Here is a 17,590-nt window from a genome sequence, read left to right on the forward strand (position 1 = left end):
ATGAAGTTCAATATCATCCTTGATACGAGTCCACAACGCAGCCTCTGATTGATCAGTTCCAACACCAGGATCTTGAGATATTGATAAATGAATTTTACACATCGTTACATCTTCGATTATCGTAAAATTTGGACCTCGTGCTATTCGTGGTGCCATTGTAAGCGATTCGGTGAAAATTTCCTAATAAATGATTTGAAAGACGAAATAATACTTATTCTGCTGCTGCTGATAGATAGTATGAATGAGTAATGTTTGGGGAAATATTAGAGGAATTCAAGTGTATATATAGGTGTATGAAAGAAACCTAATTTCCGACGTTCGAAAATATCTTTCAAACTTTCCAACGTTCGAAAATGTCCAACGTTCCGTTTTCTCCAACGTTCGAAACTTACCAACGGTATAAACATTTTTGTCGACTATTTTCATCCGTTCAAACATGGCAACATACGGAGTATAAGGTATAATGTCCGCTCGGTGTGGGGCGTGAGCTTTATGCACGTCTGAGTGGGGCGGCCATAAAATGCACGCCTGAATGGGGTGAAGATTATACTCACGCCTGTCATCAGGCGGACATTATACTCACGCCTGATGGGGCGTACATTATAGCTTCGCCTCAGTGGGGCGTACATTATATAAATGCCTGACCATGGGACGACAAGTATACAACCGCTTCATCTGAAGCGTGCATTATATAAACGCCTGTTAACGGGGGAAGTTTATAACTTCCCTTGACCAAATTTGGTTTTGATCCGTAGTCCAGACCAAATATAGTCTGAAATTTGAGTATAGTCTAGTTTTTGATCTTTACTCAGTTCGACTGTGTCACGTATCTGGACCAAAAATTTGGGTTTAGTCATCCATTGCAGTTGCTCTCACCCTCCTAGAAGGACCAGAACAGAAGCTTTTACATGAGTGTCTTGGCCGTCTTGATCAGGCATAGTTAAGCACTTGAGTTGAGATGCCCATTTTCCAAAATGTAAAACAAATCGGTCGAACTTCCGTTACAGGTTTTCCCTACAGATAATAAAGAAGCCTAAATTGAACCCTGGAAAAATAATTGGGGACCCTAACTACAAGACAAAAAAGTTCATGAAATAGTAATTGGGAGTTATCCCTTATCCCCAACCTTTTTAAATGGTTAAACTACCCCAAATCATTAGTGGTAATTAAGTTAATTAATTGTTAATTAGTTTAATTAGATTAAAATCAGATTTAGGGGTAAAATTTTGATAAAAGAAAAATTGTGTTTTTGTGTTGTGGAGAGGAAGAAGTTGAGTTTTTGGGGGATTCCAGTAGAGGAATCATATTGCTCAAAATGAAGGAACAAATCCTCAAAATGAAGAACTCGAAGCTCAAAACAATCAGGTAAACTTCCTATACTCTTCAAATTGTATGAATGATGCCCCAAGTGGTCGATTCATGTACACTATGCAACTACTCAGAGTGAGGGTCGTTAAGTCGAGAAGGTAATAAACGAACGACTCTAAGGAGTCGTCAATTACTTGACACAACCTTTGACGACTCAAACCTGCAACTTTTGCAGGTTATGAAAAATCGTCAACCAAGTGTGATATAATTGACGACTCCAGCTAGTTAGGTCATATAGAGTCGTTAACTTAATATGTTTAGAACCCAACGACTCTAAAACTTTTTACTCTCTGAAAATGTTATTCTTAGGGTCGTTAATTAGGCATTCCTATATACTGACGACCCTAGCGATCCATTTCATAGATCAAGGGTCGACAAGCAAAATATATAAAACCAAACGACCTTTCAACATCGTTAACGACTTCACATGACAACCCTTCAACATAGCTAACGACTACAACCATATGACATGACGACTCTTCCTATTTTTGAACAGGGAACAAATTTTGTATCATATAGAGTCGTTAGAGATTTAGAAATCCCTAGACGACACTATTCTAGGGCAGAAAACCAGGTTAGGGTCGTTATCTACTACACCCTAATGGTTAACGATTTTTTATCAATTCAACATGCATATCAAAAATCGTTAAGCAATAAAAAACCGTGGTTAACGACCCTGGAACTGTAACTGCAATTTTGCAGTTGAAAACTTAATTTTTTTAGCTCACTTACGACGATGAACCGGTGAGAAATTTTTTTCTCAGAAGTCGTTAATGGAATGGGAAACAGTGGGAGAGAGGGAGCGGAGGAGAAAAAAAATGGGAGGAGAAGAAATTATTAGATAAGGGTAAAATAGTTATTTCACCATCATTTTAGAAACCCCATATATCTTTTGGTGTGGGTATAAAATATATCCTGACCCCAATTAGCTTCCATGCCCCCAATTCAGCCTTGATAATAAATTCATCGAAATGCGAATGTTAGTTGAGAAAAAAACGAAAACAAGGTAAAAAAAAACGTTTTTAAACAAAAAAGAATAAAATAAAAATTACCGACCAACAAATCCGCTTAAAAGTCTTGCTCGTATAAGTTTATTCAGTCAGTACAACGCACAGAAAAACACCATAAGAAGAAGAAGAGAGATCTTCTTCCCTTCTTTCATTCATTCACTCCTGGTGAAAAAAGAGGAAATCTAGGTCACACCGACAATGGCTTCTTCTTCTGCTGCTGCTGCAATTCGTCTAGTCTTTCTTCATTTCCTTGTCTTCTCCTCTTTAACATCATCTGCTTATGAATTTCCTCACGGCGATCGACTTGCTCATAAATCCGCTTCATGCAATAACAATTTCCAGCTGGTATGATCCCATCACTACTGTTACTAGTAGTAGTATTGCTGATTTTGTTACTCAGTCTGAGTTTGTTGTTTTTTCTGATAATTTGTGTCAAATCTTGTAATTCTAGGGTTTTGAATTCATAATTGTGCTTCTTAATTAGACAAATTTGAAGTAAAAATCACTTGAAAGTTTAATAGATTGATATATTTTCTGAAATGTGGAGAGGATATAAGTGGACTTATTGTTATTCAACATTGGTAGTGAAGTGCAGTGGTTATGATGAGTCCCAAACTCATCAATCAAATATCATTAGAGAAATTAGACGAATTAAGAGAAGAGACAAGATCAGATAGAAACAAGAAGAATTCATTGGACCTGAGAAGAGGATTACAGATACAAGAGATACTTCAATACATTATCATTCTTAACAGTCCATAAACAGATACATCACCACATATTTATATCAGCACCCATAGAGTAACCACCTAAACTAACCTAACTACTCCACAAACTGTACATACATATCATTCATACTACAATCAGGGACTATAAGGTTATTACATAATAACCAGGATATAAGCGAAACAGATGAGTTGAGGTTTGTATCTTTAAACGATTCGGGTCTTTGGGATTAGGCCGCTAAGGTCATTTGTTGGGAGGAATTGGGTAACTGATTTGAGAGAATCTAAGTGCTGCAAGGGTTGAAGTGAGTGAAGTTAAGTAATATATGTCAGTTATTTTTAGTGTTGTATCCTTTGGGGATTTATTGAGCTGTCTTATGTACAAACAAATAATACATTTCCTCTCTAACTTGTAAGAAATAGAATGTTCATCCCTAGCATGTGCATTTTCAGTGACACTTCTTTTTGTGTAGTGGATTTCCTTGCAATGTGAGCGTGATTTGGATCCGGGAAGATGTTATTTTAAATTATATAAGTCATTTTACACAGAAAGATGATGCACTTGTTTTTTTGTATCTAAGCTATGTAGTCAATGTATACGTTTTTTAATCTGTTCCTTTCCCCTTACATTTAGCAGTTGATCTGAAGTATTTCCGTTATTTCATTTTCAGGTAAAGCTGATGATGTGGGTAAATGATACCAAAGTTGAAAGTGTAGTTGGTTTAGGTGCTGCCTTTGGTGCTCTCTTGCCAGCACATGCAGACAATGCTCTTCGATATCCTGCCGCTTTCGCAAACCCCTTAAATTGCTGCTCAAGTTCAACCTCAAATGTAATTCTTTCTCTGATATTTTTACACCGAGCTTCTGAAATCATGTTGCACCCGGCATAAGATGTTAATACATTAGTTTGAATTGCGTAATAGTATGTTAACTGTATAACGGAAGCATTTAGGTTGTATCTGAGTGGGATCAAGCTTTGCAAAGGTTGATTAGAGTTGCATGATATTACTTATTATTCTTGACAGACATTCTTTCTGCTGATTCTAGAACTTTCTCAATTGATACTCTTCACTCTATGGTTTGTCTGAATTATGGGGATAATTGACGCCTTCTATGTTATATTATCCCCATTACAAAATTAGCATGACTGCTCTTTTGTTTTCTTTTGAAATGATCGATTGTTGTTGTTGTAAATCATGTTTTGTTCAACCTGTTTCAGTTATCAAATTCTATTGCACTGTCTACACGAGGAGATTGTGCCTTTACAATGAAAGCAGAAGTTGCTGAATCAGGTGGTGCATCTGGGTTATTGGTGATCAATGACAATGAAGGTATTCCCCCCTGATGGCCCAATCAAATTAGTTATTTGAATTAATTTATCTTTTGAATGCTCTAGGATCATTCATCTTCCCTGTGTTGATTAGATCCCTTGTATGTTTTCCCACATATTTTTCTGACAGATCTTTACAAAATGGTGTGTTCTGAAAATGATACTTCCACAAACATAACAATTCCTGTTGTCATGATCGCAAAGTCGACAGGAGAGACTATGAAACAATTAATGTTAGCTGGCAGCCAGGGTAAGTTTTTGTTGTAATCTTTTGGTTTAATGTCAGTTTGACTTGATGCATGGAATTTGTTGTTCGCAAGATTAGTGAAAGGCCACTTACTTTTCAGGGCAGGTATTGAGTTCCACTTATATTTGTGGATAAGATGATGAACAGTATTCTATTTGTTTATTGCCATGCCACTAAAAGTCTTGCTTTGTCAATATTTATTAGATGCAAAAGGTGGTTGACAAATGTCCTTGGACCATGTGCGAATCCTTTTAATTCTTACATATAGAGAAGATAGGTTAGCTAGAATCCTATGTTATCAATAGCACATCTCTAAGATGGAAAAGCAAGAATAACAAACAGTAGTACAGAACAGAGGTTCATTTTTGGGTTTCTTACATAGTTCTAGAAAAGAGAGGTATATGTCGTTAGTTTAGGCCTTTCTGTAATACTTTTGTTTCTTGAACCATTGGATATAAATATACACGATCTTAGTCTTCACTCAACCCATCTATTATTTGGAACATGTGTTGCTTTCTCCTTTTAATTCATATAACATTCTGTCTAATTTGAATACGGTTGCAATTCAGTGGAGCTTCTGTTGTACTCCCCAATCCGCCCACTTGTAGACATTTCAGTGATATTTTTATGGCTGATGGCTGTTGGGACTATTGTCTGTGCGTCTCTTTGGTCGGAGTTTATTGCTTCTGAGCAAGGTCACGAGAGTTATGATCAGCTGGCACCAAAGGTTCGTTCTTTTCTTATCGATCCTTCAGCTTCGTGCAAAGTTCCATGGTTGGATGTAAAGAAACTAAAACAAATCAATGTCTTCTGATGGAAAACTAAGTGGCTTCTGACAAGAGTTAGCTTCATAGATCATATACTGGCCTGAATTTTATTTATTTATTCATGTTTCAATAGGATTCTTGGGATCCAAAATTTCTCTGCTTTTCTGTTGCCGTGGAAATGAGTCAGGGAGATGCAATTTTTAAATCCTGTTTTGTTTCTTGATTCCACAGATCTCTTCTGCTGCTGAGTCTGTCAAAGATGACTCTGCTAAGGAGGTGTTTGATATCAATGCCAGTGGTGCTGTGGTATTTGTCATTGTGGCATCAGTCTTTCTGATGCTACTGTACTTCTTTATGTCGGCGTGGTTTATTTGGGTGCTGATTGTACTATTTTGCATCGGTGGATCTGAGGTACAGAGCTTTTTTTAGAATTTCCTCCTTCCGTTTCTGTTTGATCGAAACTTGACCAAATGATTGCTTCCATCATTAAGCATCAATTGTAAAGGTTTGCTTCATGACTGAGACATTGGTGTTGCAAGTATAAGACCTTCGTAACTTCGTCTAGTTGGATAACTTATTTTTGCATTTAATGTTTGGAGAGGTGCACCAAGAGACACGTGGTAGAAGCATTTGTGCTTCTTGATCTTTTGCTGAAGGCATCATTGTTTACTTTGCCTTTATTAATCACCACCCGTGTTTCTTTTTCGTGTATTGTTATGAATCTGCAAGTCTTTATACTCAAAAAAGTTTTAAATCAAATTTGAAATCGAACGGCACAAAACCTAATAGACGTACATTATGCATTCATGGAAGGTAAGAATAAAAGTTGTAATTCAGATGCTTTCCATACCATCATATATGGATTTCATGGGCATAAGGGGGCTGTTTTAATATGCTTAAAAGCATCTTAGTTGTATGGAGGTCGACTTCATGTGTTATATGATACCTTTTAATTCTCGTTGGGAATTACTGAATACATTAGTGGTCTGAAACTCTGCTAATGTCGGTAATCTTTTTGTATTAATTTCCACTATGCATCAGGTCCGAACGTAATATTATCCGTAGCTGTAGTTACTTCAAACTCTGCTACATTATAATGAATTGGCATGCCTCCCAGACTGTTTTGGAATTAGAACTTTTCCCACTGCTAAAGGAAACTAAACCTTGACCATGGGTCAGCCGTCATTGATATTTGTGTAAATAGTAAAGACTGATTGCTGAACTTTACTCTGTGATGTTTTTTTCTTTTCTTTCAGGGAATGCACGCTTGCCTAGTTACAGTGATTTTAAGGTAGGTCAACGATGACCCATTTTATAGCAACTACTTTGACATGCCATTGTATAGCTTTTTTCTCATCTTAGTATTGTGCGTCTATCTACCAGGATATTCAAGAATTCTGGGAATCAGAAAGTAAACCTTCCTTGTCTTGGGGAGGTAACAGTTCTTTCTATGGGGGTAATGCCATTCTGTCTAGCATTTGCCATATTTTGGGCTGCAAATCAGCATGTATCATATGCATGGGTTGGCCAAGATGTTCTTGTAAGTTTCTCACTTCTCCAATTTTAGTTTGCTTATAGTTCATTCTTATTTCTTATTTTGCTGTACTTGCTTAGCTAGTGAACACTTGAGATAGCATACCGATTACTTGTTTCAAAGCTAGAATTGTTGGAAGTGGTGCATGTATATAACTCCTATATGGTTGGTTTTTGGTTTGTCAAAAGTTTTTAATTCTCTGGTGGTGATATCTTCATGTTCTTTGCAAATTATATAATCACCTAGGTCTTAAAAATCACGATTTGCAAGAAGTTTAGTTCTGATGCGTCAAGAGCCACCTTTTGTATATAGTCCTTTTATTTTGCGAGTATAATACGATGTTATGGGGATGTATACTGGCAGCCTTGTTCGAGAAAGAAATAAAATAGGACAACTATCATACTTTACACACTGCTGGCACATGGTTAAGAAAAATTTGAATTTTGGTTGTTGATTTCTTATTTCTCATTTATACTGGTCGACGGTTCTCTTTTTAACTATGCCCGTATATCTGTGTAATGAGAACAATCCTTCTTTTGCAAAAGAAATGCTTAATATTATCGTGGAAGAACTTTAAACTGCTTTTGTGTATTGTTTGGCAGGGAAATCTGATTCATGAAACTCAACTACCGTGGTTTTGTTGCTAACCTATACTATTTCTTCTTTTTGTTTCCAGGGAATCTGTTTGATGATAACAGTACTGCAAATGGCACGTCTACCAAATATAAAGGTACCAAGTGTGCATTTTGTTTTGTTTCTTCAACTCACATTTCTCAGCTATTGCTTTTTTGTTTTTACCAATCAGGTTGCCTCAGTACTTCTTTCATGTGCATTTGTATACGATATATTTTGGGTCTTTGTATCTCCACTCATCTTCAACGAAAGCGTAATGATTGTGGTGAGTTATTTTCTATGAAATTTATGTTTCTTAGTTGCAAAAAATTTAGTATCTAATGACTACGTCCCTTCAAAATCTTCCTCCTAGTTGATCTTTCTCTTATTGTAAGTTAACTATTTGGTGCTAACAGTTTCTTCCAAGTCCAGTCTCCAAATCCCATGTCACAGCTTTAATTTCATGTGGAGAAGGAACAGAGAATATAGTATTGGGTTTTTTACATGTGTTTCTTTAATCTGTAGGTTGCTCGCGGTGACAATAGTGGTGGAGAAGCCATTCCTATGCTTTTGAGGATCCCTAGATTTTTTGATCCATGGGGTGGATATGATATGATTGGCTTTGGAGATATTCTCTTTCCTGGTTTACTTGTTGCATTTTCCTTTAGGTATTGCTCTTATTTCCGTCTGTCAGAATTATTTGTTACCTTTTCTGAAGAACCATATGTAGCATGATATTACCCAATCTACAGTTTTTGCCTGGTTAAGGTCTGTTGTAGCAAAATGTTCTGAACTGTACTTCTGCAGTCAAGAGCTATATGAGACAAACGTTATTAAATTAGATTACTGTTTTCATGTGATATGAAAGTTATATAAAGGTATAAGAGTAGGAAATTATGACAAACTGTAGCTCCTATTCAGATGCTACCCGTGTTCAACATTCTACATGTATATAAAACCTCCCAATACAAATCCGAGCTATTGGCCTTATTGTTAATGAGTTTATATCTGTGGATATTGTAGTTTTTACCTGATAATGCTAGATCAGTCTTACTCTAATTATGGTTTTCCTTTATTTATATATAGTTTTTCACATGCCTGAGCTTGTTTGATGCAGATATGACAGATCGAGTAAGAAGGGTATCCTGAATGGATATTTTCTTTGGTTGACAATAGGCTACGGCGTTGGTGGGTCCCTTCATATTTCCTACTACTCTATTTCCCATCGCACATGAATCTTTTCCTTTGTTCATTTCATCTTACTTTTTAAATGCATGTTTCCGTTGCAAACTCTACTGATACACTAGAATAATAAACCCTCATGGATATCTTGTTGACAATAGATATTCTCTTGATTGCAGGTCTCGTCCTCACATATGTTGGGTTATACTTGATGGATGGGCATGGTCAACCTGCACTCTTATATCTTGTTCCTTGTACTTTGGGTACGTTTTAAAACTTGCCTCAAATGAAGGTACCATTAAACCAGTTTAACAGTTCTTGTTAGCTAACATACAAAATCCTGATATTTTCTACTCCTGTTCAGGGGTTATAATCGTATTAGGCTGGCTTAGAGGTGAGCTGAAACACCTCTGGAACTATGGGTCCTCTGAATCATTATCTAGAGATCCTTTAGGCGAAGCCTGAGCATATTAGGGTTAATTGTATCTCTAGAGATGGAAGGTTAGATAACAGGCAGCAGCAGACTCCATAGATCGATCTCCTGAAGCTACCTGCATACAAGATAGTGATTGAGCTTGTTGATATTCAAATTGGAAGGTTGGGGGGACAAACCACAGTCTGTCTTAGCATATAACTGGATTGTACGAAATCAAATTGTGCAGGAACTAATGTAATGATTGTACCTGATTCCCAGTTTGTTTACCCAAGGTAAAGTGGGAAGAAATTTGTTATTTATATGTAACAGTCTGATTAGTTCTTGGAAATATACATACGCTATTTTATCCTCACCAGCTTCGTGAGAACAACATATTCTCTTGCTCTTGGAACCAAAGTGATTCCTACTGTATAGTCTGGTATTCTGTTTCTTATTGAATTCTTCTACATCATTGCCTTAATAAATCAATTACACGACCCACAAGTCCTGTAGTAATATACCTTCTGTACTTGCAATTAGTATGAATTGGACTTATTACTTAAATGAAACATGTTACAGAACAAAAAGACAGACATCTAGAGGGTAATAATAACAAAACCAAGAACAAACTTCCCAACTAACTAATTCTTAATCTTCTGAACCCAAGGAAGTAGTTTCAGGTCAGGCGCTAGAACTGTTAATGACACGTCGCTCTTCACATATGGAATTAGTTGAAATTCTTTAAACATCTTATCATCCACGAATTCTTCTAAAGTGCCTGTTTTGGCGTCATAACAACAAAGAAGCCAGGACTTCGCGTTTCCTTTGAACATGAGAAGTTTATCTTCTCCCGTAATGGAAATTGGATAACAGGGTGAAAGTTTTAAATCTTGCGTTGAATTTATAGTGAATTCTTTACTCCACTTCCAAACTTTGCCACCTCTTTTGTTTTCAGTCTCCTTGAGTGAATAAATATCAGTTTGGAAAGACTTCATGAAAACAATAGACAAATACCCTCCTAACATCATCAACTGGTACCCGTAATAGTCGGGAAAGCAAGGCGGGAGCAGAATGGGAGCCGTTCGGAACTTTTCATCTGCCAAATCAAAAGCTACAATCTTTGTGCCGTGGTAGTCTATCCAATGAAGAGCTCCATCATAGAGAACTCCATTTGATCCTTTACTTAAAGGGTAATACTTTATTTCGTCTTTGGTTCTCCACCCAATCTTGTCACCAAGAGTGTATACATGGACTTGACCACTATCGGAAGGCCTACTGCCGTAGTGTATTCTAACAACCTTGTATTCATTAGTTGAATAAAGATAACCAAATCCACTCACCACGAAACCTCCATAAAAATCAGAAGGTGGCTGCGGAAGAAGGATGGTTTCTTGGGTGAAAGGATTACAAATGTAGACAGAATCTTGGACATTGTTGTGAATTTTGTTGTGAGTTGCATGAAAACAAACCAAACCCCTGTGAGAGCCAACCATGGGACGAAAAGTCCCGTATTCTTCATCCTTGATACCAGGATCGCCGAGCAGTGTAAGCGCATTGCGGGAGAGTTGCTCATCGAGTCTTAAGTCATTCTTCTTCTCATCATATTCCCCGTGATAAAGTTTCATATCTCGACCATAATAAGCACAACGGCTTGATTCTTGTTTTGCCGCAAAAAGAAGATTTACCTTTTGGTCGCGCGTCATTGTTGTTGCAAACTCTCTACTAAGCCAAACCTTTGTTTTTGAATGAATGAGATGTCCTCAGACCCTCTGTGTTTTTATATATACGAGTGTTGATATATTTTTAGAAGTTGGGAGGATTCTTGGCAACCTCTAATTCCAGTCCCAGTACCATATTTAGAATGATACCGTGCCACCGACTTGGAAAAGGAAAGCGGGCCAAAAAAAAACGGTTCAATTCCCGTAACAAGACTTCCCTCCGAAACGAGAAAAATACCAAAATACAGCAAAATAAGAAATAAAAATTAATAATCTCTTCTTTCTCTCTTGGGCACTGGTGGTGAGAAAAGAGGAAGTCTAGGTAAGAAATAAAAATTAATAATCTCTTCTTCTCCTGCTGCTGCAATTTTTCATCTGTTTATGAATTTCCTCACGGTGATCGAGTCGCTTATAAATCCGCTTCATGCAATAACAATTTCGAGCTGGTATGACTTCCCATCATTACTAATACTAGTAGTAATTTTGTTAACTTTGAGCCGATAAAAAAAAAAGAATAATAAAAATTGTTAACTTTGTTAATTGATCTGAGTTTGTTTGTTTTTTCTGATATTTTGTTTAAATCTTATAATTCTAGGTTTGGCTTCATAATTGTGCTTTTTAATTTGAATAATTTGAAGTAAAATCACTTGAAAGTTTATTAGATTGATATATTTTCTGAAATGTGTAGAGCGTAATTGAGAATAAGTAGATGAGTTCAGTTTTAAATCTTTTAAAGATTTGGATCTCTGGGATTAGACCGCTAGGGGTCATTTGTTGGGAGGAATTGTATGACTGATTTTAGGAAATCTAAGTGCTGTAGGAGTTGAAGTGAAACAAAGTAATATATGTCAGTTTTTTTTTTTAATGCTCCCTAGTATATACTCCCTCTCTAACTTGTAAGCAATAGAATGTTGTCCCTAGCATATGCATTTAAGCATTTTCAGTTTCTGTTTCAAAGCTTCTATTTGTGTAGTGGATTCCCGTGAGTGTGGTTTGGATCTGGGAAGATGTTATTCTAAATCATGTAAGTTATTTTACACAGAAAAGTGATGTACGGGGATTTTCTTATCTAAGCTATGTAGTCAATATATATGTTTCTTAATTCGTTCCTTTCCCCTTACAATTACATTTAGCAGTTGCAACTAAGTTGATCTGAAGTATTTCCGTCATTTCAGTTTTAGGTAAAGCTGATGATGTGGGTAAATAATACCAAAGTTGAAGGTGCTGCCTTTGGTGCTCTCTTGCCAGCACATGCAGACAATGCTCTTCGATATCAATTGTTGTTGTAGATCATGTTTTGTTCAACCTGTTTCAGTTATCAATATTTTATTGCACTGTCTACATGCAGAGATTGTGCCTTTACAATGAAAGAAGAAGTTCCTGAATCAGGTGGTGCATCTAGGTTATTGGTGATGATTGACAATGAAGGTACTCCTCACCTGATGGCCCAATCAAATTAGTTATTCAAAGTTGTTTATCTTTTGAATGCTCCAGGATCATTCATTTTTCCCTGTGTTGATTACATCCCTTATATGTTTTCCCACGTATATTTTTCTGGCAGATCTTTACAAAACGGTGAGTTCTGAAAATTCCATAAACATAACAATTCCTGTTGCCATGATCTCGCGAAGACGACCTGAAAGACCATGAAAAAGTTAATGTTAGCCCGAGGGCTGGGTAAGTTTTTGTTGTAATCTTTTAGTTTAAAGTCAATTTGAATTGATGCGTGGAATTTGTTGTTCGCAAGATTAGTGAAAGGCTACTTACTTTTCAAGGCAGGTTGTGAGTTTCACTTAAAAGTCTTGCTTTTTAAATAGTTATTGGATGCAAAAGGTAGTTGACAAATGTCGGTGGACCATGGGCGAATCCTTTTAATTCTTACATATAGAGAAGATAGGTTTTGCTAGAGCCCATATGTAACCAGTAGCACGTCGATGGAAAAGCAAGAAATAACAACACAATAGTACAGAACAGAGGTTTTATTTTCGGGTTTTTTTCATGTTTCTAGAAAAGAGAGGTATGAGTCTGGGATGTGTACTGTCGTTAATTTAGGCCTTTCTGCAATATTTTTTGTTTCTTGAACCGTCGGATATAAATATGCACCATCTAAGGCTTCATTCAGCCCATCTATTCTTTGGAACATTTGTTACTTTCATATAACATTACGTCTAACTTGAATACGGTTGCTATGTAGTGGAGCTTCTGTTGTACTCTCCAAACCGCCCACTTGTAGACGTTTCAGTGATATTTGTATGGCTGATGGGACTATTGTCTGCACGTCTCTTTGATCAGAGTTTATTGCTTCTGAGCAAGGTCATGAGAGTTATGATCAGCTGATACCAAAGTTTCGTTCTTTTCTTAGTTGATCCTTCAGTTTAATGCAAAGCATTAGTCATATGTTTTTACCTCTTCTCTTGGTCTGGAACTTGCATTAAGGACCAAGCTCTGATTTTTGCCTCCACATTGCATTGAAAGACCTTTTCTGGGAATGTAGTAATCAGTTTTAGTTAAGATGAAAACGTAAAAAGAAATATGATGAATTATAATTATCCATATCGTGTTTGGTTTCTGCAGACAAAAGTTTTCTTTTACTTCATTCTTATTTCGCTGTACTTAGTTTGTTAATAAACACTTGATATTTCATATATCTTATTTCCCTGTACTAGGTTAGTTAATAAACACTTGATATATATTGGGGCGTACAGATTACTTGTTTTGAAACTAGAAATGTTAGAAGTGGTGCATGTACATAACTCCTATACGGTTGGTTTTTGGTTTGTCAAAAGTTTTATATTTTCTGGTGTTGTTATCTTCATGTTCTTTGAAAATTATATAATCACCTAGATCTTGGAAATCACAGTTTACAAGAGGTTTAGTTCTGATGCATCAAGAGCTACCTATTGTATTTACTCCTATTGTCGGAATTTTTATATACATGACCCTCAATAGTCAATACTGGATAACTATTGTATATATGGTCATGTATACACACTGGCGGCTTTGTTCAAGAAAGAGAAAAAATAGGATAACTATCGTACTTTACACACTGCTGGCACATGGTTAAGAAAAATCTGAGTTCTGGTTGTTGATTCCATGTCTCATTTGTTTCTTCAACTCACATTTCTCAGCTATTGCTTCTTTTTTATTTTCCAATCAGGTTGATTCAGTGCTTCTTTCATGTGGATTGTATACTATATATTTTGGGTCTTTGGATCTCCACTCATCTTAAACGAAAGTGTTATGATTGCGGTGAGTTCTCTTCTATGAAATTTATGTTTCTTAGTTGCAGAAAATTTTAGCATTTAATGACCATGTCCCTCCAAAATCTTCCTCCTGGGCCTGGTTGATCTTTCTCTTTGTGTAAGTTAGCTATATTTGATGCTAACAGTTTCTTCCAAGTCCAGTCTCCAAATCCCTTGTGACAGCTTTAAACAAGTGCCAATTCATTATCTGTTTACGCATGTGTTTCTTTAATCTGTAGGTTGTTCGAGGTGACAATAGTGGTGGAGAAGCAATTCCTATGCTTTTGAGGATCCCTAGATTTTTTGATCCATGGGGTGGATATGATATGATTGGCTTCGGAGATATTATCTTTCCTGGTTTACTCGTTGCATTTGCCTTTAGGTACTGCTATTATTTCCGTGTCAGAATTATTTGTTATTTTTTCTAAAGAACCATATGTAGCATGATATCACCAAATCTATCAGTTTTTGCCTGGTTATGTCTGTTATAGCAAAATGTACTAAACTGTACTTCTGCAGACAACAGCCATATGAAGAGAAACCATAGTAATAAATTTTGACCAACATTATTAATTTAATTAGGTTACTATTTTCATGTGATATTGAAAAACATATAAAGGTAGAAGAGTAGGAAATTATGATAACTGTAGCTCCTATTCAAATGCTACTGGTGTTGCACATTCTGCGTGAACATAAAACCTCCCAATATGTATCCGAGCTACTTGCCTTATTGTTAATGATTTTTATATTTGTGGTTATTGTAGTTTTTACCTGATAGTGCTAGACCAGTCTTACTCTAATCATGGTTTTCTTTTGTTTATAGTTTTTCACATGCCTGAGCTTGTTTGATGCAGATATGACAGATCGAGTAACAAGGGTATCCTTAATGGATATTTTCTTTGATTGACGATAGGCTATGGCGTGGGTGGGTCCCTTGCTTTATATTTCCTACTACTTAGTCTTGCTGCTCTATTTCCCATTGCATATACTTGTTTTCTTCTGTTCATTTCATCTTACTTTTAAAATGCATCTTTCCATTGCATACTCTACTGATACACTAGAATAATAAACTCTCATGGATATCTTGTTGACAATAGATATTCTGTTCATTGCAGGTCTCATCCTCACACTTGATGGATGGGCTTGGTCAACCTGCACTCCTATATCTTGTTCCTCGTACTTTGGGTAACATTTTAAAACTTGCCTCAGTTGAAGATAGTATAAAACCAGTTTAACAGCATTCTTGTTTTTCTTATTGTTTTAAATCCTTAGCTTTTCGTTGTTTTTAAAACGGAAATGCTATTTGGCTCCCTATTCTCCACCTCACTATAATCTAAGCCTCACATCCATATCGAGATCCGCATTCAGGTTTAGGTGGGGTTCACCATTCCCCTAATATGGGGTTTAGATTGTAGGGAGAAAAATAGGGAGGCGAAGATCAGGTGGGCTATCGTCATTATTTATTTTGCTATAGTTTCATTAGTTCTCTGTTTAAAATTATAGGAGTAGTTTAAAATTAATTTTCAAATTTTTTAATTAATTATTAATTAAATATTCGGGGACCACAACCTGTATATGTTATCTATATGAATTTTGATCTCTATTCATTTAGATTAACTTTTTTTTTGTGTGTGTGCATTTAGGTTAACTTGAAAATACATCAATCATCAAATTTTTTAATCTTCTGTGAAAATGCATGACACGAAGACTTGTTATGCGAAGATAAAAGCTTCCAACAAGTTTCACCTAAGCCCATAAAAAATTTAAAATTTATGAGACTTTTGAAAAAAAAAAAAACGTTATAATCAAAGGATATTTTAGAAGCTCAACTGTCCTTACATGAGATTGCAATATGGGTTTATATCACCCAACTGTTTGGGATATGAATTTTGGGTCCTTCTTGTATTGGACATCTAGCCTCTTGTAGGATGAATTATCTGTATGAATTTTCTGTTTGTTTAAAAAGTGGAAACAATTCAAAGGATTAAAAATCAAATATGGTTGAATACTAAAAAAACCCTACATATCGTGTTATGTTATTAACAAATGCATGTGCTTGTTTAATGTTTACTCAAATTCAATTTTGGAAATCTGGAAATTTATTGAAAAAAACTACATATCATGTTCTATATTATTAACAAAAACATGTGATTGTTTAGTGTTTGCACAATCCAATTTCCCTTTAACAATCATGCATCTTGGATCCCAGATTCTAAGTATTAAAATGTAAACTAACAGAACATTCCAATTTAAGTAGTGTTAATATAGTATTTTACATTGGACCTTGGACAACAGAGAGTTTGACCTGTGTCTGTCTATATAATATTTGTCGTTCCACGGTGAACTTTGAATTTCTTTTTATATTCTTACATATACATCTGTTTTGAAGACTTATACCTGTGGAAGACTATTACCCTGAATTGCACGTACAAAATGATTCATGCAATAGACATATAATTAGTTCGGTATAAATCTACATATTGGACTATTTGTTGGATCAGGAAAGTGGGTGACAAGAAGTGATTTCACGACTATAGTAAGTATGCCGGTATAGTGAAAATGTTGCAGTTCACTTTGTTAATGCAAGCGGCAAAAGTCATTAATACTATCGAACTGTAGTACTAACTGCTGCACCCACTCCAGCATGGTTGGTTCATTCTCTGGAACAAAATTTATGTTATTCTGCGGTTGCAATTAAAACGCACATACAACATGTTACTAGAAATTTTAATGTTTGCTTGTGGTCCTGGCCCTAGCTAGCTGTATATTTGGTGAATGCAATCACGGAAGCAACTCTTGCTTCATCAGAGGCGAGGTCTTTGATTGTGATATGGTTACTTGTGTTCAAGATGCAAGATTTGTACTTTTTTTACTCCTAATTATTTTGATTTTCCCTTTAACAAAAATCAAGATTGACGGCCACTATCTTTGATTTTCCCTTTAGCAAAAATCAAGATTGACAGGCACTATCTTCGGATGCATGAAATATATATATATTCTTCCTAGCAATTTCAAGATAACCTGGATAAATTATGTGAGGCCCACCATTTTGTTCTCCCAATCTATGAAGGCTATTATTGGGGCGTCATATTTTATTAGAGAGGCGTCACTTAATAGGACAAAAAACGGGTCACCCATAAGTAATATCAAAAACTCCTTATCTAAAATAATTTTGTAATGACTAAACAACCCTTATTTAATTAATTTAATTTAATTTAATTAGATAAAAATTAGATTAATAAATTTTGTTGTATACTTGGTGAATTCTGGGACAAAGTTTTTGTGAGAAGAAAAATTAGCCGTAAAATAAACTTCTACGATTGGAAATAATCCAAACCTAGACGTAAATTCAATTCTACGGCTGGATTTAAAAGAAAACTAGACATAAAATCAGATTCTACGGTTGGAATTATAAAGAACCTGGACGTAAAATGAGCTTC

General features: G+C 35.8%; 1 protein-coding gene and 1 long non-coding RNA gene across 12 annotated transcripts; both read left to right on the forward strand.

Annotated features, from left to right (window-relative positions):
- Positions 1-2,457: 2,457 nt before the first annotated feature.
- Positions 2,458-9,649, forward strand: LOC113283862 (signal peptide peptidase-like 2). Of its 2 annotated transcripts, XM_026533239.1 has the most exons (14): positions 2,459-2,723; positions 3,775-3,933; positions 4,323-4,434; positions 4,564-4,683; positions 5,250-5,407; positions 5,679-5,858; positions 6,704-6,738; positions 6,831-6,987; positions 7,658-7,711; positions 7,787-7,879; positions 8,119-8,261; positions 8,711-8,781; positions 8,955-9,038; positions 9,140-9,649. In XM_026533239.1, exons 1-14 carry the CDS (start codon positions 2,577-2,579, stop codon positions 9,238-9,240), a joined length of 1,614 nt encoding a protein of 537 aa, XP_026389024.1. In that variant the 5' UTR covers positions 2,459-2,576; the 3' UTR covers positions 9,241-9,649. The 2 variants fall into 2 exon arrangements, with proteins under 2 accessions (XP_026389023.1, XP_026389024.1); XM_026533238.1 differs by having other exon boundaries at positions 2,458-2,723; positions 7,658-7,879.
- A 1,524-nt stretch (positions 9,650-11,173) lies between these two features.
- Positions 11,174-17,185, forward strand: LOC113283863. 10 transcript variants are annotated; one of them, XR_003327776.1, is made up of 9 exons: positions 11,174-11,354; positions 11,882-11,932; positions 12,084-12,129; positions 12,257-12,336; positions 12,470-12,585; positions 14,066-14,157; positions 14,390-14,532; positions 15,005-15,075; positions 15,266-15,998. It is a non-coding gene; the product is annotated as an uncharacterized LOC113283863 (long non-coding RNA). The 10 variants fall into 10 exon arrangements; XR_003327779.1 differs by adding an exon at positions 16,652-17,185 and having other exon boundaries at positions 11,174-11,932; positions 12,084-12,336; positions 15,266-15,335; XR_003327772.1 differs by adding an exon at positions 13,103-13,221 and having other exon boundaries at positions 11,174-11,932; positions 12,084-12,336.
- Positions 17,186-17,590: the final 405 nt, after the last annotated feature.

Source organism: Papaver somniferum, chromosome 5 (assembly GCF_003573695.1).
Source record: "Papaver somniferum cultivar HN1 chromosome 5, ASM357369v1, whole genome shotgun sequence".
Lineage (NCBI taxonomy): Eukaryota > Viridiplantae > Streptophyta > Magnoliopsida > Ranunculales > Papaveraceae > Papaver > Papaver somniferum.

What these genes read in the sequence shown, in the direction of transcription:
- LOC113283862 (XM_026533238.1), top strand. Translation starts at nt 2,577, where the DNA reads ATGGCTTCTTCTTCTGCTGCTGCTGCAATTCGTCTAGTCTTTCTTCAT. An exon ending in CTAGTTACAGTGATTTTAAG is followed by an intron (nt 6,739 to 6,830) that starts GTAGGTCAACGA and finishes TCTATCTACCAG; the next exon opens with GATATTCAAGAATTCTGGGA. An exon ending in CTTGTTGCATTTTCCTTTAG is followed by an intron (nt 8,262 to 8,710) that starts GTATTGCTCTTA and finishes TGTTTGATGCAG; the next exon opens with ATATGACAGATCGAGTAAGA.